A 26993-nucleotide genomic window follows, 5' to 3' on the forward strand; every position below is an offset into this window, starting at 1 on the left:
CATCTGCATATAAGACAAACTTTATTGAGGGCATATCAGCCAAAATAATATCATTAATCAGTATGTTAAAAAGAAGAGGACTCAAAACTCCTCCTTGAGGAACACCTAATGAGACTGTACTAGCAGAGGAGCATATGGATCCAACTCTGGTTTTAATAGTCCTATTAAAAAGCATTGCCCTGCACCACTTCCAGAAATTATTTCCAACATTAAATTTATGAGCCTGTCTTAGGATTGCAAAGGGGTCCAATGTATCATAAGCTTTCTTAATATCAAAGAAGACTGCAGAAACAACTCTCTTTCTTGTAAAAGCTTTCTTAATGTCATGATCAAGTTGAATTAGGTTATCAAGGGTTGATCTACCTTTCCAAAAACCTGCTTGTTCAGCAATAAGAGAATTATCAATAAGGGGTTCAAATCTCAACTTAATCATTTTCTCATACAGTTTAGCAATGCATGAGGTTAAGGCAATTGGGCGGTATGAAGCTGGGTCTGAACGATCCCCTTTACCTTTATATATTGGGACTAGAATAGAAGACTTCCAAGCAGATGGGACAGTGCCACTTTCCCAACATCTGTTAAACAAGTAAAGAAGAGGGACCAAGAAAGTCGGTGGAAGAGCTCTAAGCATCTTATTGTGGACCAAATCTTCACCCATTGCTGAGTCATTTAGAGACTGTATTGTAGAAGTTAGCACATCCATATCAAAATCTTTGTCAAGATTAGTGACAGACCCTGGGGGAAACTGAGCTTCCATAAACATAGAGTTATTATATGTGTTACTATTTGAAGATTGACCTGCAAAATAACTATTCAAAGACTCTGCCACTTCATATGGCTTGTACATAATTGAACCATCATTGGACTTAATCTTTGGAGTAGACTGATCACTATGCTGATAACCTGCAAATTTTCTGAAATTTTTCCAAAGTGTTTTAGAAGGAGTTGACTGATTAAACTGATTTTCACAAATATCTTCCCAAGCTGCTTTTCTTTCAGCTAGGACATGTTTCTTAAAAGTAGCTTCGGCCTTTCTCATTTCAATTTTTTTGAAAAGGTTGCTTTTATCTGAAAGCCAGATTTTTCTAGCATTACACTTATTTTGTTTTAGTGATTCTAAATTATTATTCCAAAAGTGAACATTTTTTTTTCTATTTTTTACTAGTTGTGTTTGGAGTTTAAAAAATAAATTTGAAGCATCAATGATGCTTTTAGTGATATTTTCATTTAAAACATCTATATCATTAATTAGAGCTGGTACCATACTCCCCAATTTAAGTGCCCATGGTTTCCAATTATCATCATTGAAAATCCATCTAGGAGCAATGTTAAATTTAGAGAGAACTGGTCTTTTTGACAGTTCTGTAATAAGTGGGTAATGCTCGCTGCCAAGATTGTCATGGAACCTGGACACCTTACTATAAGCAGATAGTCTGCTACCAACAAAACAAAGATCAATGGTTGAGTTTTTACCATTGGAGGAGTGCACATAAGTTCCTAAATTCTTAGGTGTGATTAGTGTGTGGGAAATCTGACTGATAGATATTGAATCCAAGAGCAACAATGATTGAGGGTCTCTAGGGTGGGTTGAGTCCCACAGGGGATGGTGAAGATTGAAATCTCCAAGTATTAGTTGGTTTGGGGAAAGATCTAATAATTTCTTGAAGGTTGGGTTATTGAAAGAAGAGGGTTTATTTATATAGATATTGACTACTGACAAGGGGGGAAAGTCATCCATCTCAACCTTTATAACTAGTATTTCCATTGATGACTGGACATCAATATTGACAACAGAGCTAATCAAGTCCTTTCTCACAAGAGTCAATAGGCCTCCACCTTTTTGAGAAGAGGAATTTAGGACCCTATCTTTTCTATGTGATGTATAATTTTTAACGCTAAAATTTCTTCCAGGGGACAAATGGGATTCTTGGATGCAGACAATTTCTGGGGATTCAATGTCCAAAAATCTTTTTAACTCAACCAAACGATCAATGGGTAGACCTGTAGTGTTAAATTGAACTATTTTCATTCTAAACTGTTAGCTGTCTTTGATATTAAGGATTGTTTCCATTTGTTTTTAGTTGCTTTCTGTTTTGAGATAGGTGAGAGAGCATTTGCATTTCTTTTAAGGAATTGATTTTTTGCTGGAGGTTTTTTGGAGATTTCTGATGTTGGTTTTACAGGTGAAGTAGAGATTAGGACAGAGTCAAGAGATTCCAAATCATCTTCAGAAATAGAATGATTTGAGGTGAGATCTTTAAATGTTCTATCAGATGGTGCATGTGAGGAACTAAAGTCTTGAAACATTTTTTCCAAACGGCCTGAGATAGAATCTTCAATTTGTTTAAATTTTGAGGATAGGAATAAGCTGATCATTTCAGGAATTCTAACTGTCAAGATATCATCAATTATTTTCTTGATTAGGGGTTCTAATACTGTTTGTTGAGTTGACATGAATGGGCTAGGAGTGGGGTTTTCAGGGGATGGAATGGGAGGAAATTCTTCATTAGAAAGAGCTGGAGTTGTGTCATTTAGTTGCATGTTGGATTTAAGGATATCTGCATACTTTTTTTTTGTAGCACCAATAGTGATTTTTTCTTGTACTGCCTTAACAATAACCTTTTCAACATTTTTTGTTACAGGACATGCTTTGTCTTTAGCGTGATGGTTGCCAAGACAATTGGGGCACTTGAATAGTGTAATATTATCTCTCTTAATAATACAAGAAGATGTTAGATGGTTGTTGGCACATCTTGAACATCTAGGTTTACTGCGACATACTTTGGCAGTGTGGCCATGCCTTTGGCAGTGATTGCAGATCATGACACAGGGAATATATGTCTTGACTTTTTTTTCCATACCCAGAATACAAATAAATTCAGGAAGGTCAAGTGAAGGAGTAAGGATAAACCCATCAACATTCATCTTGTCAGATGTCTGTTGACCAAAAAGTGGACGTACACTTGTGAAACCTTGATCCATCAGTTCATCTAATAAGGTTTCACTTGTAAAAATACCCTTGTCAAAGAATACCAGCCCCTCAGGCATGAAACCGTTGGGGGAGTTTGAGTGCAATCCCTGAGAGCCTTGAGCTGAGGAATCCTTCTCACATGAGAATGTTAATGATTGGTTATTATCCAAAACTAGCTCCCCTATCGCTAGTATCTTGTTCAGTACTGCTTGATTTCTGATCTTAAGGCAGTTAGAACCATTTGAGGATTCTACCAAAATTGTATCTTTTTGGCATTCATTAAATTGATTTCTCAACAACATAATTCCTTTCATGATTACACCCAGTGGTGGATTATGAAGACCAGGCTGCCCTATTTTAGTCAACCATACTCTAATGATACTGTCCTCACCCGTGAGAACACCCGATCCCCCTGAATCATGGGGGTTAGGCATGATGAAAGCCTTTCCAATCACAACAGAAAAAAAAAAGTAGAAAGAAATTCCACAAAACCAGTCACAGGGTGAAAAGAAGAGAAGGAAAAATATCTTAAATACCTTAATATTAACTGTTTAAACAGTAAAACAAAGAAAATAAGAAAATTAGCAAAATGCTTTATCAAATTAATCTTTTCTTCAAAGATCTTTTCCTTGATTCCTGTTTCTTCCCCTACTACTGAGTTGCTGTTGAGTAGTGATTTGAGCTTCAAAGAACAAATGACGAAAACAGTTTTCGGACTGAGTATCCAGAATTAACCCTGCATCCGGATGCAGCATTCTTTGTGAAATAAGATTTCGGACACGGTCCATATTGGTCCGCAGACCTCATAAACGTAAGAAGAAGAAGAAGGAGCTTGAAACCTGTATAGTGAGGTCTTCTGATATGCTGAATCTCATGGTGTGATTTTGATTAATACTACTTGATGTTTTTGGGGTGTGTTCCCCATTTTAAAATTTAGGCAATTTTTTTATGATTTTTACCTTTGATGGGTAATATTAAACGGGATGAATTAAATATATTTTGAAATAAACAACAAAATTTGATTCTCTTAATGTTTATTGTTATCAAGACTCTGTTTCTTAGAGTCTTTTTTTAGAGGATTTTTCTGTTAAAGTATCAACGACAGCTTCTTCTGCACAAAATACTTCGGTCAGAAAGAAAAACAAATACATTGTGCCCACTTCACCTGTGTCACCACTACTCACCTGTTACTGAGACGATGCTACTTTGATGCCTATGATTGGGTCAACTCTGGTGTGTTTTCCATCAGAGCAATAAGTTATCCAGAGCAGCTGTGGCTAAATTTGAAAACGAATATTCCTTTTCCGTAGTTTTTTAGGGATATTGATAATTGCGGATCAAAGAAGAGATGATTGTGATGAAGTAGAATTTTATATCAATTGTTTTTGAGTCATTGTTTTGATTTGAATGAACTAGAATGTAATTTTTGTACTTTGCTTCATTTTTAGATTGAAATAGCCAGGTATTTATTTTTTGTATTATGCACCAGGGACTAATTTTAGTAATACAAGGCATTTGTAATTTTGGTCACACAAAATATGTATATTCTAAAGTCCATAATTAGCTGTTCCTACCTGATTATGTGACAATTGGTCTAAAAGAATTCACCTGATAAGAAAAAAACCTTGGAAACAATTTAATTAGCCTCTGGAGGGTTAATAATTAGTCCCCTATATAATTGATACAATCAATAACAATAAACCCATGTGGCTGCATAAATAGCCTATCTAACAAACTGTGAGACAAAAATGTTTTTCCTTATTATTTGCATTATCTCTAATCTTGTGGTACCCTAAGTGCTAATTTAGGGGACCTACCAGAGTGTTGGGCTTTACATATTTAGACTTCTAAGTCAATTAATCCATTTTCAATTTCCTTGGGACTTGTGCATCTTCCTTGTTTTTACTGTGTTAATTATACAGTGTTGCTGGTGCATAATTGCCAAGTAAATGTTTTCCAAAAATCCACAGATTATAGTACACTGAGTCATTTATCTTCTACATTTGGAGAAACCTGTGCAGAAGAGAGCAATAACAAACAAGAAGGGCTGTGTTGGCACCAGCTGGATATCCGTCCTTAAACTGCTGGGGATAAGCAATTCAAGTATCTGCAATTCCCACAGGTCCAAAATCCCCCCGCCCTCAGTTCTGAAAACCCTGTTGCAAATTAGCTTTGCTTCTAAACAAGATTGCAAGTGGAAATTGTGTTGGTCAAGTTCCATAGAATTCTATTTCCTAAAGATTATACAAGATATATATATTATATATATATAATTCTATATTGCTAAATTTTGGTATTGCTACAATTCCACAATTGCAAGTGTATCAGCTTGTTTTTTTTTTAAAGAACAGAGGTGGCCTTGTTCCATTTATTTGAAAAACTGTCAGCATTGGTACTGATAATTTTTAAAGATGTTTGGCTGAGGTGATGGTTTAAAATATTTTGGGAAGGTGATATTGATAAAAAGAAAAAAAAATTCAGAGAAGGTATTTACAGGTGTGTGGAAGGAGCCAAAGGACAAATCAGGACTTCAATTTGTTATGGACTCAAAGGATGGTTCAGAAAGTTTGTTAATGCTTAATGGCTCTTTTCTATCTGCTATATTACTATTTGCACATTTTACAAGGGTGGTAGAAGGTGCATATAATAGTCCATGGCCTGGTGGGAATTCCCTCCACCTGGGCAGATCAAGTTTTGCAACAATCTTTCCCCAGTTGATAGCCAGGTTTGACTCACCTAGCTCAGTCTGATGCCTGAGTTCAGCAACCAAGGATTTTCTTTTTTTGTCGTCTTCCTGAGATGTATCTCCTCTGAACTGAATTTCTTGTTGGTGTTCATACAGTCTTTGCAAGATATTTTTTTTTTTTACCTTAAATTACCTTAAATTGCAGCTCGGAGCAATATAAGGATTATCCATCCTTGTGATGCTCCATGAAAAAAAAAAGAATTTGTTTGGTGTAGATTGTGGCTGTTAGATTAAACTCTTGTGGAGGACTCTGCAGCTTCCCAATTGTAAAGGAACTCCTGGCAGAGCCATTCCCTATCAAGGTGGGACTTGAACATGTCAATTGAAGTAGCAGAAACTGTTTCTTCAGAGAGCTGGTTCCACATATTGATGATTCTTTGGCTGAAGAAGTGGCTTCTATGTCTACTCGTGGAATGCTGCATGGAGGGCTTCAAAGAATGTCCTCTAGTACCAGAATGCAAGGGCTGTGCAAAGAGACTGGGAAGGGTATTTTTAGAGAGGATTTTTTTGGTTAAAATACTGTCACCCCTTTTCCGTCGGTATGTCAGTGTTGGCAGCTTCAAACAATGTAGTCTTTGTTTGTATGGAAATTTATTCATGTTGGTAACCATCTTAGTGGCACGACGCTGGACATCCTCAAGCAACTTCCTATCTTTTTTGAAGAAAGGGGCTGCCAATGACATTCCAACCTCCAGGCGTGGACGTACAAGCACCTTATATAATTTCATAAGATCTCTAGGGTGTCAACTGGAGATGGTTCTTTTTATGATACTGAGGGTTTTATTTGCAGAAAATGAAACAGACTTAGCATGGCTGCTAAACTTTAATTGGTGATCTACAATAACCCCAAGATCTCTTTCATCGGAAACAGCAGAAAGGAAGTTGTCTTGAAGGAAATACTTATGATGCTTGTTATTTTTGCCAAAATGAATTACATGGCATTTGTCAACATTGAAAGTCAGAAGCCACATGTTAGCCCATCTTACTAGACTATCAAGATCTGTTTGAATTGATTGCTGGTCAGAGGGAGTAGCCGCTTTTCCAACTAGTTTTGAGTCATCAGCGTAAAGGGTAATAAGATTTGAAAGAAGGGTGGGTAATTTGTTAATATAGAAGTTGAAAAGTGTTGGTCCAAGAATAGTGCCCTGGGGCACGTCACTTAATACAGTTGTGGGAGAAGAGAAATGAGGAGTTCCTTGCAAATCAAAAACTCTGACTCTCTGTGATCTTTCAGAAAGGAAGCCCATAATCCACTGTACAACACCTTCATTGACACCTGCAGCCCTCAATTTGATTATGAGGAATTCATGACAAACTTTGTCAAATGCTTTGGACAGATCAAGAAGGATCATGTCGACAGGAAAACCCTCATCAAGCAGTGTAGTCACTAATTCATATGTTTGGATAAGGTTAGTGTCCACAGATCTACCAGATCTGAAACCATGTTGTGATGTGGAAAGGATATTATTGACCTCAAGATGTTCAATTAGAGCTTTATTAACAAATCTCTCAAGCACCTTAACAACTGCAGAGGTGATGCTTATGGGATGGTAATTCTCTGCTGAGTCTCTTCGTCCCTTTTTATGGATCAGGGTTATATAAGAAGTTTTACAATCATGCGGTAGTTCCCCATTTTGAAGAGATAACTGGAACAGGGGGTAGCTGAGAGCTTTTCGACACTCCCTAAGAAGACGTGGATGAACACTGTCTGGTCCCTTTGACTTATTTACATCAAGCTTCTCCAGGCTATTGAAAACCATTAATTCACCTACTGACAAATCAGGCATAGGGAAAAGCACTTCATACAATGGAGGATCTGGTGAGGAGGTGCCTGAATTTTGGGTAAAGGCAGAAGCAAATTGTGCATTTAGAAAGTCAGCCTTGTCTATTGGAGATGAGTGTAATACACTGTGGCCAACAAGGTCAGGAATAGTATGATGATTTGGGTTTTTAGAAGAGACATGTCTCCAAAAAGATTTTGGGTTTAACTTGATCTCAGAAACCAAATTTTCCTTGTAGGCAGATTTCAGTTTTTTTACAGAATCTTTTTTTTACATCTAAGTTTTGGACAAAGAAAAGGATGTGAGGGGGATGACTTGGGGTGGATTCTCAGTGACTTATACCTGCCTATCTGATGGGTTGCTGGGTGGTTAAAGGCTTATTGGTAGGCAGAATCCGTCTAAATTACTTATGCTCACATCAGTAGTGTTGTACTGCTGTGTAAGATGTTTTATTTCAAACTCCTTATTGTCGTCTATTCTTGACTGCAAGGGAATACCATATGCAACTATGTTGTATTTCCTCCTATCCCTGTCCTTTTCCTGCCTGAATATTCTGTGGATTTCATCTTCAAGGTGGGAGTCAATATCCTGTTTCATTTTTGATGTTTTCTGCTACATTGCTGTGCTATCATGTTCCTTAACCTCTGAAATAGTGCATTTATCAGTCATGTTTTTTTTTCTAGGACATCAACATGCTCTTTGACTTCATCTATCCTAGTGGTACTGACATATTTTTAATGTGGTAATGTCATATTGAGCTCCTCTATCATGCTCTTCACTACTTCTGCAATAGCCAATGCACTTGGGACCTTGGACATTATTAGATTTGAAATTTCAGCTAATGAAGGGGGGTCAGCTGGGGAACTAGAGTGCTTGCAGAATGGACAGTACCATTGCATTCTCCAACACTTGACATTTTTGTAAAAAGTTCATATTCAGGGACGGACATTTTAAGGCAGTCTATGCAGAGCCAATTGTCAAGAACTATTTTACAGCCTGTACAGAAATCTAGAGACTTGGTTGGACTACACAATTTCTGTTTGCCATCTAGTTTAGAAGCCATGCTAATTTGTAACAAGGTTTTCAGAACTTGGGGGGGGTGATTTTAGACCTGTGGGAACTGCAGGAACTCAAATTACTTATCCCCAGCAGTTTAATTATAGATGTCCAGCCAATAGCAATGTGGGCCTTCTTGTTTGTTATCACTCTCTTCTGCACAGATTTCTCCAAAAGTAGAAGATAAATGACTCAGTGTACTCAATTTGTGGATTTTTGGAAAACAAATACTTGGCAATCATGCACCAGCAACATTGTATGATTAAAACTGTAAAAACAAAGAAGATGCAGAAGTCCCAAGGGAATTGAAAATGGATTAATTGACTTAGAAGTCTAAATATGTAAAGCCCAACACTGTGGTAGGTCACTTAAATTAGGATTTAGGGTAACACAAGATTAGGGATAATGCAAACAATAAGTAAAACAGTTTTGTCTTACAGTTTGTTAGATATATATCCAGGGTTCAAATTTATGCAGCCACATGGGTTTGTTGTTATTGATTGTATCAGTTATTTCGCGGATTAATTATGAAGCCTGTAGATGCTAATCATATTGTTTTCAAGGTTTTTTTTTATCAGGTGAATATTTAAATTCTATTTACATTTACTTTTAGACCAATTGTCACATAATCAGGTAGGAACAGCTAATTATGGACTTTGGAAAATACATAATTTGTTTGACCAAAATTACAAATGCCTTGTATTCCTAAAATTAGCCCTATGTTGGTATTTGTAAATAAAGACACGGTATATTAGCCACAAGGAAAATAAATTTTCTTAACTTGGGGATGTTGGCTCTATGATATGATTTAAAGTAAGCAATTAATTATTTGCCAAGCTTTATTGAATTTTTCACTTTTTAATCATTAAAATCATCAACTAGACTTCATTGAATTTTGAAAGCATTTGATTTAAGACAGGGTCTGCAGCTAAATTTTCCTGGGTCCTAGTTTAGGCTTCACAATATGATGTAAAAGTATTGCTTTTTCTAGTTAACAAAAGCCAATATTCTTTGTAAAATATATTTTTTGTGCAATATTTTGTGGAGAGTTGACAAAAGCAATAGAATTTTGGATACTTATTAATTATACAGAACACACCCAAGAAGGGAAGTTAGGTTAACTTAATGAAATATATCAAAATATGGTGAAAATACTATTCTTTAGTAACAAAATTATGAAAGCTACAACAGAAAGTTATGGAAAGCAGGCTGCCCAAAACACATTATATTAAATATATAATCTAAAATGACCTAACTGAACCAAATACCAACTGTATATATTAAATATCTAATTAAAATATACCTATAATGCAGTTTTTCCACTGATCCTTAGCCAATTGTTTCCAAATACAGACAGCTAAACCGTTTTTATGGCACTTGGTATTAACCAAGTGACATATAGCAATCACAAATTCTGTTGGTCTGTTGGTCCTGGTTTTGCTACTTTAGGCACTTCCAGGTAAGCTAGGACGATGAAACTTGGCAGGCGTATCAGGGACCGGACCAAATTAAATTCGAAATAGTCGTTTTCCCAATTTGACCATCTGGGGGGAGTGGGGGCAAGTTAATTCAGAAAAAACAGAAAAAATGAAGTATTTTGAACTTACGAATGGGTGATGAAATCTTAATGAAATTTGATGTTTAGAAGGATATCGTGTCTCAGAGCTTTTATTTTAAATCCCGACCAGATCTGGTGACATTGGGGGGAGTTGGAGGGGGGAACCTAAAATCTTGGATAACACTTAGAGTGGAGGGATCAGGATGAAACTTAGTGGGAAAAATAAGCAGAAGTCCTAGATACGTGATTGACATAACCGGAACGGATCTGCTCTGTTTGGGGGAGTTGGGGGGAGGGTTAATTCAGAAAAACTAGAAAAAACGAGGTGTTTTTAACTTACAAAGGAGTGGTCAGATCTTAATGAAATTTCATATTTAGAAGGACCTCGTAAATCAGATATCTTACTTAAAATTTCAACCGGATCCAGAGTCATTAAGGGGGGGGGAGTTTTTGGGGGGCAGAAATCTTGGAAAACACTTAAAGCAAAGAGATCAGGATGAAACTTTGTGGGAAGAATAAAAACAAGTCCAAGATACGTGACTGATATAACTGGAACGGATCCGCTCTGGATCCGATGACATATGGGGGAGTTGGGGGGCACCTAAAATCTGGGAATACGCTTAGAGTGGAAGGATTGGGATGACACTTGGTGGGAAAAATAAGCAGAAGTCCTAGATACGCGGTTGGCATAATCGAACGGATCCGCTCTATTTGGGGGAGTTGGGGGGAGGGGTAAATTTGAAAAATTAGAAAAAATGAGGTATTTTTAATTTACGTAGGAGTGATCGTTTCTTAATGAAATTTCATATTTAAAAGGACCTCGTAAATTAGATCTCTCATTTTAAATCCTGACCAGATCCAGCGTCATTGGGGGGGGGGGATCTTGGAAAACACTCAAAGCAAAGAGATTAGGATGAAACTTGGTGGGAGGAATAAAAACATGTCCAAGATACGTGACTGATATAACCAGACTGGATCTGCCCTTTTTGGTGGAGTTGGGGAAAAGTGAGTAATTCGGAAAAATTAGATAAAATGAGGTATTTGTAACTTACAAACGGGTGATCAGATCTTAATGAAATTGGATATTTAGAAGGATCTTGTGCTTTTTTTAAAAAAAGCACAAGAGCTCTTATTTTAAATCCCGACCAGATCCGGTGACATTGTGGGGAGCTGGATGCCAAAACCGGAATTCTTGGAAAACATGAAAATTGAGGTATCTTTATCTTACGGATGGGTGGTCGATCTTAATGAAACTTGATATATAGAAGGATCTTATGTCTCAGATGCTCCATTTTCAATTCGAATTGGATCCGAGGACATAGGGGGCTGGAGGGGGGAAACAGAAATCTTGGAAAACACTTAGAGTGGAGAGATTGGGATGAAACTTGATGGGAAGAATAAGCACAAGTTATAGATCCGTGATTGGCATAATTGGAACGAATCTGCTCACTTTGGAGGAGCTGGGGGTGTTGATTCAGAAAAATTAAAAAAAAAATCGAGGAATTTTTAACTTAAGAATGGGTGACCGGATCTTAATGCAATTTGATATTTAGAAGGAACTCATGTCTCAGAGCTCTTGTTTCAAATCCCGACCAGATCTGTTCACATTGGGGGGGGGGAGTTTGAGGGGAAATCTTGGACAACGCTTAGAGTAGAGAAAGCAGGATGAAACTTGGTGGGTAGAATAAGCAAATGTCATAGATACGTGATTGACGTAACCGTACTGGATACACTCTCTTTGGGGGAGTTAGGGGGTGAGGTTCAGTGCTTTGGCGAGTTTGGTGCTTCTGGACGTGCTAGGACGATGGAAATTGGTAGACGTGTCAGGGAGCTGCACATATTCACTTGATAAAGTCGTTCTCCCCGATTAGATCATCTGGGGGGCTGAAGGGAGAGGAAAAAGTAGAAAAAATGTGGTATTTATAACTTACGAGTGGGTGATCAGATCTTAATGAATTTTGATATTTAGAAGGACCTCGTGACTCAGAGCTCCCGACTGGCCTTAAGCCTCCGATTTTCCTTTTAAAGCAATCTGTTGATTCTTAGAATTTTGCTAGAGCACATACCATATGAGCTCTTGGCTCGTCCGGCCTCGTCATAAGTGCCATATGAGCTCTTAGCTCTTATTTTTCTGAGATCTTATGTATCAAAATTCTTGAGTGTGTTCTGGATAATTAACAAGTACCAAATTTTGTTCAAGATAAAAATAAATATTTGCTGATTTGAGCCTTCAGTCTTATCTATTAGGTATAGGAAGAAAAAAGAAACATCGTATTTCTGAGTATTTTCATTCATGAAGCAGCTGAACCAGGTACAAAACAAGTTCCTGGGCCCTAGTTTAGAATTTAGTTTTTGATTGTATCTAAAGCCTCACTTTTCTAGTGCACCAAAATTCCTGAGCTTACATTATTTCTGGTTAGCAGTGTTAATGCTGTCTGAGTGGATATCTGGCCTTTAAATTTATTTAAGTTGTTTACGAATATCATACATGCATTACTCCAACAAAATTAAAGGCATTAAGAAAATAAAAGACAAACATTTTGGTTTTTAAAGATTGTTTCAAATCCTGACCAGATCTGTTGACATTGGGGGGGGGGAGTTGGAGGGGAAAACCGGAAATCTTGGACAACGCTTAGAGTAGAGAAAGATATAAAAATAAAACAAAAGAACAAATCCAAAAAGAAAAAAAAAGTCTCCAGCTTTTGTATAAAAAAAAACTATAGTGCCATTTTCAATTGATATTGGTATTATGGTATGTTTTATAACTGGCATCAACTTATTTCAGAGATAATATTATGGAGACACTGGAAATTCCAAATATGGCTGAACCTATCACCATTCCTCAGACTGTTGTTAAAAATGGTAAGTTATCCTATTAAATTGTGTTTTGCTTCAGTAAATATTTTCTCTTTCTTCTTCTTGCTTATAAGGTTCTCCTCAATAAAAATAACAAAAAGAGAAAACATACACTGTACAAAAGCTTGAATCTAATGCTTAAGAGTTGAGGGCAATGAAAGGGCTAGTTTGCAACACAAAAGTCTATTTTATTAACCACAATTTTTCCAGTTTGGGGAGACAACAAGTTCATCTGGTGGACAAATTTCCTCTCACTCTTTGTAGTTAAATCTTTCCTGTTTGCAATTCATGAAAACAGTTAACTCTTTGCTGGTTTTTTGCTGTTTTGCTGTTTGCAAACAGGAAAGTTCAGTCTTTCCTGTTTGTAATGTTGCTTGATATTTGTTTGTCTCCTGTAATTGTCTTTTTGTGATTTGTGAATAAGCGAAGAAAAAGGATAGGGATAAGGTACTATGCTAGAGATAGAAGAAGTGACATTGAGAAATCTTCTCCTTTTTCGGTTATCACTAAGTACCCCTCTTGATAGCTAACCTAGAAGCTATTTATTTTTTATCTTGTGACATTTATTTTTGTCTTGTTGTGTTTGTGTTGTCATTTGTTATTTCTATTATTTCCTTGGCAAAAAGCACATAAGACACTCAGGTATTTCAAACTTGGCCAAGATTTTGTCAGCAATTTTCTCCTTTTTCAGTTACCACTAAGCACCCCTCTTGGTAGGTAACCTACAAGTTATTTTTTTTATGGCACTTGGTATCTACCAAGTGACATTTATAGTGATTGCAAATTTTATCAGTCAGTCTGTCTGTCCTGGTTTTGCTAGTTTAGGCACTTCCAGGTAAGCTAGGACAACAAATTTGGCGACATATGAGGGACCAGACCATATTAAATTAGAAATTATTGTTTCCCCGATTCGACCATCTGGGGGGGTGGAAGGACAGTTAAATTGGAAAAATTAGAAAAAATGAGGTATTTTAACTTACGAACGGGTGATTGGATCTTAATGAAATTATATATTTGGAAGGAAATAGTGTCTCAGAGCTCTTATTTTAAATTCCGACCGGATCCGGTGACATTGGGGGAAGGAGCCTAAAATCTTGGAAAACGCCAAGAGTGGAGGGATCAGGATGAAACTTGGTGGGAAAAGTAAACAGAAGTCCTAGATACGTGATTAACATAACCGGAACGGATCTGCTTTATTTGGTGGATTTGGGGGGGGGGGTAATTCAGGAAAATTAGAAAAAAAAGGAGGCATTTGTAACTTACGAACGGGTCATCACATCTTAATGAAATTTGATATTCAGAAGGATCTTGTGCTTTAGAGCTCTCATGTTAAATCCCGACCAGATCCGGTGACATTGGGGAGAGTTGGAGGGGGAAACTAGAATTCCTTGGAGATCCCGAAAGTTGTGGTATCTTTATCATACGAATGGGTGATTGGATCTTAATAAAACTTTAAATATAGAGGGATCTTATGTCTCAAATACTCCATTTTTAATTCGAATTGGATTTGGGGACATGGGGGTTGGAGAGGGAAACAGAAATCTTGGAAAACGCTTAAAGTGGAGACATCGGGATGAAACTGGATGGGAAGAATAAGCACAAGTTATAGGTACGTGATTGAAATAATTGGAACGGACCTGTTCTCTTGGGAGGAGCTGTTAATTTGGAAAAAAAAATTAGAAAAATTGAGGTATTTTTAGCTTGAGAACGGATGACCGGATCTTAATGAAATTTGATATTTCGAAGGAACTCATGTCTCAGAGCTCTTATTTCATATCCCTACCGGATCTGTCGACATTGGGGGGGAGTTGGAGGGGGAAACCGGAAATGTCGGAAAACGCTTAGAGTGGAGAGTTTGGGATGAAACCTGGTGAGTAGAATAAGCAAATGTTGTAGATACGTGATTGACGTAGCCGTACGGGATCCACTCTCTTTAGAGGAGTTAGGGGGTGGGGCTCAGTGCTTCGGCGAGTTTGGTGCTTCTGGATGTGCTAGGACGATGAAAATTGGTAGGCGTGTCAGGGAGCTGCACAAATTGAATTGATAAAGTCGTTTTCTTCGATTCGACCATCTGGAGGGCTGAAGGGAGAGGAAAAATTAGAAAAAATGAGGTATTTGTAACTTGCGAGTGGGTGATTGGATCTTAATGGATTTTGATATTTAGAAGGACCTCGTAACTCAGAGCTCTTAATTTTAAATCTCAACCTGCATTAAGCCTCTGATTTTCCTTTTAAATCAGTCTATTGATTCTTAGAATTTTGCTAGAGCTCCTATCATATGCGCTCTTGGCCCTTGGCTCTTCCGGCCTCGTCACTTGTACCATATGAGCTCTTAGCTCTTAATCTTATCTTGTGACATTTATTTTTGTCTTGTTGTGTTTGTCTTGTCATTTGTTATTTCTATTATTTCCTTGGCAAAAAGCACATAAATCTGTCAGGTTTTTCAAACTTGTCAAAATGTTGTCAGTTTTTATGGCACTTGGTATCTACCAAGTGACATAAAGCGATTGCAAATTCTGTTGGTCGCTCTGTCTCTTGGTCGGTTTCTGTCCTGGTTTTGCTAGTTTAGGCTCTTCCAGGGTAGTGAGAACGATGAAATTTGGCAGGCGTATCAGGAACCAGACCAGATTAAATTAGAAATTATCGTTTCCCCGATTTGACCATCTGGGAGGGGGAGTGGGGGGTGGTTTAACCAGAAAATTACAAAAAGGAGGTATTTTTAACTTACAAACGCGTGATCGGATCTCAATGAAATTTGATGTTTGATAATCCCCGATTTGCCATCTGGGGGGCTGAAGGGAGAGGAAAAATGAGGCATTTTTAACTTACAAATGGGTGATCGGATCTTAATGAATTTTGATATTTAAAGGACCTCCTGACTCGAGCTCTTATTTTAAATCCCGAATGGCATTAAAGCCTCTGATTTTCCCTTTAAATCAATCTATTGATTTATAATACCATATGAGCTCTTGGCTATTCCGGCCTCGTAACAAGTGCCATATGAGCTCTTAGCTCTTGTTCCAAACTTGTTATTATGAGCTGTCCAGGTATTGCTAGTCTTATATATTTCTGTAAACAGATATTGAGTGGGAGGGGTCAGAAAAATATTTTCGATTTTTCTGGGTTTTTTTCACTAGAGTTTACACAACTTCTGCTTTCCCACTTTGCACACGTTCACTTATGGTCAAAGTACTGTTTTTCTTGTCTTTTTTTCCTAAATGTGTGTTATTTGTTCACTATAGCTAAGTGTGATTATCTAATAGATAACCCACCAAAGACATTCCATGTTTTATTTTACAGGAAATATTGTTGTTATATTTATTGTAAATAATATGTTTACAGCATGGATTTGTTATTGATTTTAATCAGTATTTGTACTTAGATTTAAGCTTAAGACCTATTGAATCTGATGATAGTTTGAACTGAAATAGTCTGATTCTTATTTTTGTTCTGTCTTTAAAATCTTTGAAACTTTTAAAATAGAAGATTTTTTGGAGGAGGTTAGAACCTCCTCTTTAGATTTTTTCGAGTAGGTTTTTTGAAGGATTTTGGAGAGGTGTTTTGGAGAGGTGTTTTGGAGGTTATAATGTGAAAAACTATTCTTATAATGGGTGATAGTCTTTCAATTCTTTCATTAAAATTTTAAAGAAAAATATTTCAATTATCAGCTATAATATTTCAATGTTTCTGTCAAACAATAAGTGGGGTATCTATTTTCTTGCCTGTATATGTATATGTTTCCCAAAATCAAAAGGAAACAAAATCAAATGGAATCTGAAAGAAAATGAATTGATGCAAAAAAAATGGAATTAATTGAACAATTTCATTGTCTGACATTAGGGGAGACTAGGATTAGTATCAAAACAAAAAATCAACATTGCCACCAAATGTTTTGTGTTTTTTTTTTTACCCTAGATAATTAGACAGCCGATTAGCCTCTCCCCATATAACATGTGCAAGAATTTCCTTTTTGTTTTTTTCAACTCTAAATCCTGAGATTTGGTTTTGGTTATTAGCCAAAGATAGTCTGATTTCTATCCTTATAAGGATTATTATTCATTCTAGTGGGATAATGTGTTGGAAAAGGGGAAGCAGTTGAGCCTGTTTTGTAAGTTTTTCTGTTGAATGTATTTGATGTCTCTTTTATTTTTTGCTTTCTTTCAGAAGTGGAAGAGACTTTACCAAGTAACCATGAGGAGTTTTTTGACTTTCCAACCCATCATTTGTCTCCTAAAAGGGATGATGTTCCTGTGGGTTATTTTTGCTGCTTTTCAGGACCCTGTAAACTTGAACCTGACAACCAGGAACTGGGCTCCACACGTTTTTATAGTGAAGGTACATCTCAAGCATTTGGTTTTTGTATAATCAGATATTTTGGGTAATATTTTATTGGGTAAAACTAGAACAAATTAGAATATCCTAGGACTTCATCATCTTAAGATTTGAAACTGCTGAAGCCAAATCAATATGAAAAAAATAACTTGAAATTATGCAATGTATTATGGGCAACAATTCCTGTAAATTCTGGAATTCGCAAATTTCTGTATAAAAAATTTGCAAATTTTGTTCAAAGAATTTGTTTCGTTTCTAAAATAAAATATTGAACATTAGTGTCATCTCGTACTGTATTAGTAAATAATAAGTATTGTAGTTTAAATAATTTGTGCTTGTAGATGATGGTGTTTCTTTTTTAACTCCGCTTTTTATGTCTTGATACTGATTATTGAGAATATTTTGCTATACTTTGCTTGTTTTCTATCTCTATTTATTTTTGGTATAGAAGCTGCATATTCTCCACCAGGCAATGTCGAAGCGATCAGAGAAGCTTCCACTTCTACTCTATCATGTGGACATCAACAGCAACCTTTGAGTATTGCATCCAGAATATTCAATTTAACATCTCTGTTGGACTCCCAGGAGCTGGATTACAATGATGAAGTTATGTTTGAAAATAATAGCGTTTTAAAATTAGTTTGAAGAGGGAAATCCCCCAGTTCACGTTTCACCTAACCCAACTAAAGTACTCATCTTCCATTATTCCACACACTCCGCTGAAGTATTGATTTACTACATGCCATATCGATCCCTCCAGTGCCAAATTTCAAGAATAATGGAGATATCAGTAGCAGCCAAAGCCACTGATAGAGAATACATCTCGGAAACTGCGGTCCCACATGCTGTGAATCACAAACCTGAAGCTCTTATCAATTTACTTTCATCTCAGGGCATTATGGACGTTATACAATCATCTATCAGGTTTTATTATTTGTTCAACTCTGTTGCAAGTTCCATGTTCACAAAAATCTGTAAATTTTAATAGCATAATCTGTCTAGATTAATTATCAAACAAGTAAGCTTTTTCAGTGAATTTTAATCCCTGCGAAGCTAGTTAGATTTCGCAATACCTGGCAAAGGATTAATTTTCATGACTCGAGTAAAATTATTACTCAGCATTTCAACAAGTGAGAGATAATCCTATGGTAATAAATATCAAATTATTTAGACCCATTAATTATTTTTGCAAATTTTTACTAATAAGCGAGCAGAAGAGGGGAGGTTTTCTGTAGCAAGCGTCGTCATACCTGCCGGGAGTGGTGTCTCCCTTAAATTGCGGGGAATAGGTAGCATGAGCCTACGCTTCCCTCGCTTATTGGCATTTTGAGCTTCTGAAATGTAGCCAACTACCACTCAGCTTTCGTTCGGTTAAGACGTGTTTTCCCCAGGCTTATGTTTTTGACTCGGAATTGGATTAACGGACTTTTTGCATGGACGGATTTTTGGCATGGAATGGACGGACTTCTTGCATGAAAGTGGACTCTGATTCGGATACGGACAGCTTTGTTTATGCCCCGGTTCTGAACTCTCTGCAGTATAATAATGAAAAAGGCGTCGAAGCTACAGTGATCTTAAAATTTGCTGTCGAATTTTTCGAGGGTTCAAGGTTCAAAGTTCTTTTAATATAACCAATATATACAAAATATTAGGTAACTCAAGGCTGAGAGTATAGCTCGAATGCAATTGAGCTACCTCGAGTCAAGTGATATTGCCAAATCGAAGAAAATCCTGTGGGATTCGCTGCCGAAATTGACCGAGTCCTATCCAAGGCGCTCGGGTTCAAACGCAGCTTTGAATCATTTGAAAGACATGTTAGAACTTCTTCATAATCAGAGTGCTTCCGAGGTCATGCCTGTCTTTGTTATCCGTTCCCAACCGAAGTTCCCTGAATTCCAGCAGTTGCTTGCTCCAGGATAGCTTCTAAGCTTGACGGAATTCAACAGACTCTTTCGCAACTTAATGAGAAAATGTCAACTTACGATCTGAATTTGCCCGGCCTCCCGAGCAATGCCACTGGCAGTGATATAAGCAAAGCCACTGTTATTATCACGAATGTACTTATTTCGGGTGATCTCGATAATGCATTCAGACAGAAGGAAAGAATTGACTGTATTTCTGGTCACGAGTGCATTGATACTATGCGCGCCAGGTGATAAATTGGTTGTGAAGATTGATAGCGGTGCCGCCGCTGACCTTTGCAAATCTGCGCGCTCGGTTTTTCGTGATTGTGAAGCGAAAATGGTGGAGAAATTTTTTTTTTGTATAATGAAAGGCGTTGCACAAGATCTTGATTTTGCGCTTCTTAAAGCTTGCCGGGGTGTTCGAGACGCTACGAGAATCGGGAGCTCAAATTGTGTGAAAATTATGTTCGAAGACGAAGTTTCTCTTTCCTCGGCCTTTAAATCTGGACTGAACTATGATTTTTTCCGAGTGTATGAATATCGGCGAATTCCTAGGTGCTGCACGAAATGTCAATCTGCTGACCACATTGCTGCAAACTGTCCCGATCAAAACTACAAATGCTCACGGTGCTCAGGTCCCCTTATGCACTCCAGTGACTCACCTTGCAGTAACACCCCCAAGTGTGTAAATTATAGTGGAGATCATATTGCTTACAGTTTTCGTTGCTCCAGACTAAAGGCTCATGCTAATTCCAAAGTTCCGCGACCTTTTTGCTTGCAATCATGAATGAGTATAAAGTCTCAGTGTGCTCTTTCAGCATCAATGGGACAAAGGATAAAGTGTTAAGCCTTGATGAGAAACTAGCTAATCATGATGTTATTCTCTTACAAGAACACCTGCTCCCAAGCTGCAGTGTAAACTTTCTAAGGCGAAGTTCCCAACATGCTGTTTGCCCATCGTACCCGAGGCAGGCCTTCTGGCGTTCTTGCCTGTATAATTAAGCGATATTTGCCTAGCTATTTGTCCCCTAGCTGCTACCAATCCTCTGAACACTATCTTGCAATCCGGCTTGCAGACGTGATCCTAATCAACGCCTATTTGCCCCATGATAGAAGATCTGTTTCTTCCTTCTCCAGTTGTGCGAATGTCTATAACAAATTAAAGACTCTCATATCTGGTATTCAGCGTCTGGGATACAAGTGGGTGCTTGTAGGAGACCTAAACTGTGACATTACTGTTTCCTCGACACGTAAGGATGCGCTTTTTCAGTGTCTACCCTCAGCATTTAAGGTCCTAACGAAATCCATCAGTTTTACATATATGCACTGTAGTGGTTCTGTCTAAAATTTGGACCGCTGTATCTGCTATCCTTCATTACAAACATCAGCAGTACATTTCGATGAAGATGACAGAGATTATGATCATTTACCTCTGTATTTCGATATTACGGTTACTTCTGACGTATACTCGGGCCAACCATCACTGTCGCATAAGTGGTTTGAAAACGTGATTGGTCTAGTGCGAACATGCCTCTTTACCTTGCTACACTTGGAGCTCTACTGTCCACCATACGTGTCCCTTTCCATCTTCTTTGCACAAATATCTACCCCACTGTTGACAATGCTCGTGCTGATTTGAATCGCTATTATCGTGACATCTCATGTATAAAGCAAGCTGAAGTTGTGACCATCCCGCTGATCCGTGTCAGGCGGAATACCCAAAAACCAATCTGGAAGTGTGATCCTATGCTGAAAAAAAGTCAAGAATAATGCCAAATTCTGGTTAAAAATCTGGTCTGCATGTGGTCGACCTTTTCGGGGTACTGTGTTCGATCTAAAACAAAAGACAAAACTCGAATATAAGCGCCATCTTTGCGCCGTTCGTTACTCCGGTGAAACTTTTCCAAAAAGTAATAGTGAGTGGTGAAAAGTGATAAATTCTGCCAAGTTTCCGAATACAAGCTCTAGTGATATTATATCTCGTCCATCCTGGGTTGAAGATTATTCAAAAATGTATTCAAAAGTTAATTTTGAAGTGCATAAGCGTTTCTCACGTTTGCTCGAAAAAAATTTACCGTCACGTTTATGTCAAAGACACGTGAACCCAGTTGAAAAGTCGGTTATTGTTAGAGGTATAAAGGGTTTAAAATCAAATTCTTTAGATATTGATGGGATTAGTGCTTCGAATCTTGTTCCTGATTCTTTTGAACTGGTATCTCATCTCCAACTGTTTTTTCAAATGTGTTTTAGTAGTTCGTGTGTGCCTGATTCGTTCTTATGTGGTAGCGTCACGTCACATCTAAAAAAATGAGAAGACTCGATTTCTTGCAGTTCTTATGGGCCCATAACGGTAGCTTGTACTCTGTGCAAGCTTTTTGAAGACCTCCTACTACCTTATATCGCTAAGCTCGCTCTAAATGATGATAATCAATTTGGGTTTAGATCTGGGCTAGGCTGTCAGCATGCTCACCGTGCTTTGACTTCTTTATTAAAAGATGTCCATCGCACTCGGTGCGTACTTCATTTTGCAACCCTAGACTTGTCTAAAGCGTTTGACACTGTTTGTCATACTCAAGCATGGACAGCATTATGCCAGAGAGGAGTAAATCCGTCGGTAATTCACGTGCTTCGTTTTTGGTACTCCCATTCTTACTTTCGCCCTAAGTCATTATGTAATTCTTATTTTGGTCATATCCCTGTTCTTTGCGGAGTAAGACAAAAGGGAGTTCTTTCTCCGTGTATTTTTAATGCTTGTATTGAAGATGTGTTATCAAAAATATCGACTATAATCGACTATTTCAACTATCATCTGATATCTCATATCAGGCTTATGCGGATGGCCTTCTTCTGATTAGTCAAACTGAGTCTAGTCTCGTCCGTTCAGTGGAGTTATTTGCTTCTGCTTTCCGTGATATTGGCCTGTACCTAAATATTGACAAGTGCGAGTTTCTTGTTTTCAACGGTAATCAAACAGTTCGTGGTAACGAACTGTAGTAAGGAGCGACCCGGCTCAACTAATAACTATATTAGAAATAAGTTAATATTAGTTAACTAATAACTAATAAACTAATAACTATGTCTTTAGGGACGACTTACTCCCCCGCAGTCCCCGTTAGAGGGGCTGCAAATTTCAAACTTTGACCTGTGTTTACATATAGTAATGGTTACTAGGAAGTGTGCAGACGTTTTCAGGGGGAATTTTTTGGTTTAGGGGGGAGAATTGAGGGGGGGGGCTACGTGGGAGGATATTTCCATGGAGAAACTTCTCATGGGGGAAGAGAATTTCAATGAAGGGGCGCAAGATTTTCTAGCATTATTTGAAAAAAAAACAATGAAAAAATAAATATGAAAAGTTTTTTCTACTGAAAGTAAGGAGCAGCATTAAAACTTAAAATGAACAAATATTATTAAGCATATGAGGGGTTTACCTCCTCGTTATACCTCACTCTTTACGCTAAAGTATTTTTAGTAATTTCAACTATTTATTCTACGGCCTTTGTGATTCAGAGGTTATTCTGAAGGAATTAAGACAAAATCTAAGTTTTAGTGTAAAGAGCGAGGTATCGACGAGTGTTGAACCCCCTCATATACGCAATAAAAACATACGAATATAGAAGTTCGTTACGTAAGTTAATTCGTAAGTTACATGTATTTTTTTTACCAATGAAAACGTTTGTAAAAAAATAAAAGTTCTAGTTGTTTTTTTAAGTAATCAAAAACTTGGAGGGAAACTAGGCCTCCTCCCTCCCTCCTTTTTTCTCAAAATCTTCCGATTAATTGCAATTAATTAATATGCAAATTTCGTTTTAATTATTTATGTGCGGAGAGCCAAGATCAAAACATGCATTAATTCAAAAATTTCTAGAAATTACATAAAAAAACAAGTTTTTTAAATGAAAGTAAGGAGCAACATTAAAACTTAAAACGAACAGAAATTACTCCGTATATGAAAGGGACTTTTCCTCCTCAACGCCCCGCTCTTTACGCTAAAGTTTCTTACTGTTTTAAAAATAGAGTTAAGAGAAAGTGTCGAACTTTAGTGTAAAGAGCGAGGCGTTGAGGAGGAAAAGTCCCTTTCATATACGGAGTAATTACTGTTCGTTTTAAGTTTTAATGTTGCTCCTTACTTTCATTTAAAAAACTTGTTCTTTTTTATTTATAATTGTTTAGAATCACTATACTGCGTTGGTTTTAGTATTCCCCGTGTTAAATCGTTTCGTTGGCTTGGCATAACAGTTTGCGATTCTATGAATGCTCTCCGGTCTCGTGCTGTCAAAGATATTAGTTATAAGCTGAGGCTCAGTTACTCTAAGATTGTGGCAAATCGTGGACACTATAGGAGAAGAGCGCTAAACTCGGCTTTACTAAAAAATTTGTGATCATTCTGTATTCTTCTGTACTGGTATTCGGCCACTTCTGTTGACCGGTGATCTAAAACGTATTCGTATAAATCATTACCGGTGCTGCAATTTTTTTTTAATCTGCCTCTTTTTTACCGAAATACAAAAGAAAAAGTATTATGCGACAGATATTACTGGCGTTCTCGAAAAATTATCTGCCAAGCTAGCTATTGAAGCGCTTAATGGCTAGAATGTTTTCATCGCCTTATCCGTCTTTTCTCTGTATGTGATTAACTTTGTGTCTTGTTTTACTTTTGATCTTTTTCTTTTGTTTTTACTCCACTTAACCTCTGTTTTGTGAAGTGGGTGATAAATAAATTATTATTATTCTCTAAAATTGTCAGACTTAAGGCATGGATAGGTGGTCATTCATTAAACTCAAAAAGGAGTCAGCTTCTGACGGCATCCTTGCTTTTTACACAAAACACAAAAACAAAGAGCGTTGCCAACCAAGCGCAAATGATACTCTGGCCTTTTGGAGGCTTTGTTAGATGGATGTATTTCCTTCTTGTTTTTGGTCTCCTCTTTGCTTCTTTTGTTGATTGTTATTTCAGTTCGTTTTAAGTTTGAGATATTATATGACTTTAGCTGTGCTGCTCATTGGCTTAATACAGTCGTTTAACTTTCTTAAAATAAAAAAACTGTATGTGCTTATTTGGTTTTGTATTCTTATTATTAATTTAAAAATAAAATTACTGTACTTCGCTATAAGGTACAGCATAGCTAATCAAATAACAGTTGAGCTTGGTTGAGTCCACATTGAAGAGTTTAACCAACCATAACTAAATTAAGAAGTAAATTCTTACCAAAAATTTTCTGAAGAATCTCTCCTTTTAAGTGACAAACTTCAATTTTTGACATCTTTCTCATTAATCATATATCTACTTTCATCACAATTTGATGTTCTTTAACTTTCTTTGAAAACTTGCCTTAAAAAAGACTAGGAGATCACAAAATTTGATTAACTGTATGGAAAAGTCAAGATTATGAAGTTTAAATGCCTTAGGAACCAACATATTAGCAAAAACAGACCATATTCAGAATTATCCTTTACCATGAAGAAAGAAAAAGATCACTCGGGAAAATCTATTGCCACAATATAGTTTTAGTAGTCTAATTGAAAGGCAAAACTACTCTTATTTCGAATATAAAATATCCAATAAGTGGTGCAAAGCAAGCATTATAACTAAATAAACGAAAAATATTTTTAAAAGTATAGAAAAGCCATAAAAACAGCCATACATACAAAAAGTATATTTTGTTCCCATTTGAAACTTAGTGCACCCCTTTAAAGTCCTTTCTGAGCAGTATAACACGAAGAATAGAATCATTGCTGCAGCCTGGTAAAATATATTGTGCATAGTAGCCTAAAGTATGAAAATGTTTTTTGGAAAATAACTGCCTAGGGAGAAGGATTTTATACGAATTTCTAACGGGACTTGAAAACACTTGAAAATTGTTAAAATTAAAATATATCCCTGTTTCCATAGCTTGGCGTCATTTTTCAAGTCTGGTCAGTTTTCACGCTTGTAGTCTGTCTTTTTTTCATGTGTGGGTTTCTTTATTTGTTGGTAAATTATTGAGAATATTTAACCCTACTTTTATTATTTTCTATTTCTTTATTTAATTTTTGTTGTTGAAGCTGGAGATATTTCACCAATTGAAGCTGAAACGATCGGAGAAACTTCTATTTCTGCTCAATCATCTGAGCATCAACAGCTTCCTGTAGGTTCTGCATCCAGAATAACCGATTTAATTTCTGAATCGGACTACCAAAATCTGTACAACAATGACGAAAGTATATTTGAAACTGACCATATAAATATGAAACAACAAATAAATATAAATACTGGCCAATATCCACAAACCTAAATTATACTAAAAATTCTTAATTGTGTTTCATTGATAACATCGTAAATTTTAACGTAAACAGGTAGCAAATCTAAGACACAATTTAATTATTGGAAACTATAATACCAACCAGCAAAAGAAAAAAAATTTCTAGTTTCAATAATTTGAAAAACTTCAGTCAGGCTATGGGAAATAGATGGTCCTAGTGAATAAAATTTTTGTTGCTTCTTATTCATTATCAACAATGGCATCGCTCATACCATACTGTTTTCACTGATGACGTAAGATGAAATTTTGAACGATGACATAAAAATTGTCCAAAATTAAAAAAGAAAGTTGCTTTAATATCAACGATTAGAAGAACTGAAATATGGTAACTATGCTAAATAAAGAAGAACTTGAGGTAGAGTTACAGAATTAAAAATATGAGTTAATGACTTTCTAATAAAAAATTCCTGGAGAAACTACCCTACCAAACCTTGCAGAGATGCAAGAAGGAACGAATTTTATTATATTTGCTTGGCAAAAGGATAGTTAAGGACTATAATGAATCTCTAAATAAAGGAAAGAGCATTACATAAAAAAGTTTTTAAAGTGTCAAATCACATCTTTCATGTTTTAAAAGCGTTTAAATAGTATTATCAAAAGTCTATGGCAGGCTAAGTTTGTATTTCGAATGGTACGGTTGCACATCAAAATAACCCAAATGTTGAGCACAAAAAAACTGTGAGATAATTTTCCTCGTGAGGATAGTATCATTAAAAGTAACTAAACTGACTTTTTAAGTAACTGATAAGGTTAACTAGTGTAGCGTGACTTTCGTTACCTGTGAATTTAGTTGCCAAAGTGGACATTTATCTTGAATTTAGGCCTAATGGAAGCTGATTCAGAACATTAGCTTTTATTCATATTCAGCAGAAGCATAATATTTATTATTTATGCAATTTTTTTGCGAATTCTGAAAAAAAAGATCGAAGCTGATAAAAAATGATGTCAAATTTAAATGCAAAATATATCATTAAAATTGCCATCATTGCCCACCTCCCTTCCTTCTTGAAGACTGGAGAATTACTTTTTTGCATTGGTTGCGTAGATTGTAGCTCATAAGGAGATTATTAAAGTTTGTTCCTTCAACAAGTTTTTTTAGTTAATGTTGACAGTCATGATATCATTTGATAGGTGACAGTCACTCTTAACCATTTATGAAAATTCATCAAAGTGCATTTTCGAAATTTATTTTGAATTTTTATTTTATTTTGAATTTTTTCCTATTCTTCCAAACTTTTTTCAACTGTGAAAAAAAAACACCCTGAAGCTTGACTGTTCTACTTTTAGTATCTTCTAAGCACCTTCCCTCTTCATTAATGTTTCTATCAAGGCAAGTAGATCTGTCCACTTTATCGATCTTTTTGTTATACCCATAGTCAGCTTTTCTTCACTTTTTCCTAGTCTTAGCGACTTAGTTTTCTTAACGTTAATTTTCAAACCTATTCTAGCACCTTGAACTTGCCAAATCTCTTAAAATTCATTTATTTTGCT

The 26993-nt window shown here is 36.5% G+C and overlaps 1 protein-coding gene across 6 annotated transcripts in view; it reads left to right on the forward strand.

Annotated features, from left to right (window-relative positions):
- LOC136035196 (zinc finger protein 271-like) overlaps positions 1 to 26993 on the forward strand; it is a 47529-nt gene that overhangs the window by 17021 nt on the left and 3515 nt on the right. For 2 of the 6 annotated variants that reach the window (XM_065716787.1, XM_065716784.1), the window contains 2 exons: positions 12898 to 12974; positions 17132 to 17302. In XM_065716787.1, coding sequence (XP_065572859.1) covers positions 12908 to 12974; positions 17132 to 17302 — 238 coding nt within the window. In that variant the 5' untranslated portion in view covers positions 12898 to 12907. Of the gene's footprint in view, positions 1 to 3638; positions 3848 to 4161; positions 4434 to 8648; positions 8914 to 12897; positions 12975 to 17131; positions 17303 to 26993 lie in introns of those variants that run through there. The other 4 variants (XM_065716786.1, XM_065716785.1, XM_065716788.1 and 1 more) reach the window with 4 other exon arrangements.

Source organism: Artemia franciscana, chromosome 14 (assembly GCF_032884065.1).
Source record: "Artemia franciscana chromosome 14, ASM3288406v1, whole genome shotgun sequence".
NCBI classification, from domain to species: Eukaryota; Metazoa; Arthropoda; class Branchiopoda; order Anostraca; family Artemiidae; genus Artemia; species Artemia franciscana.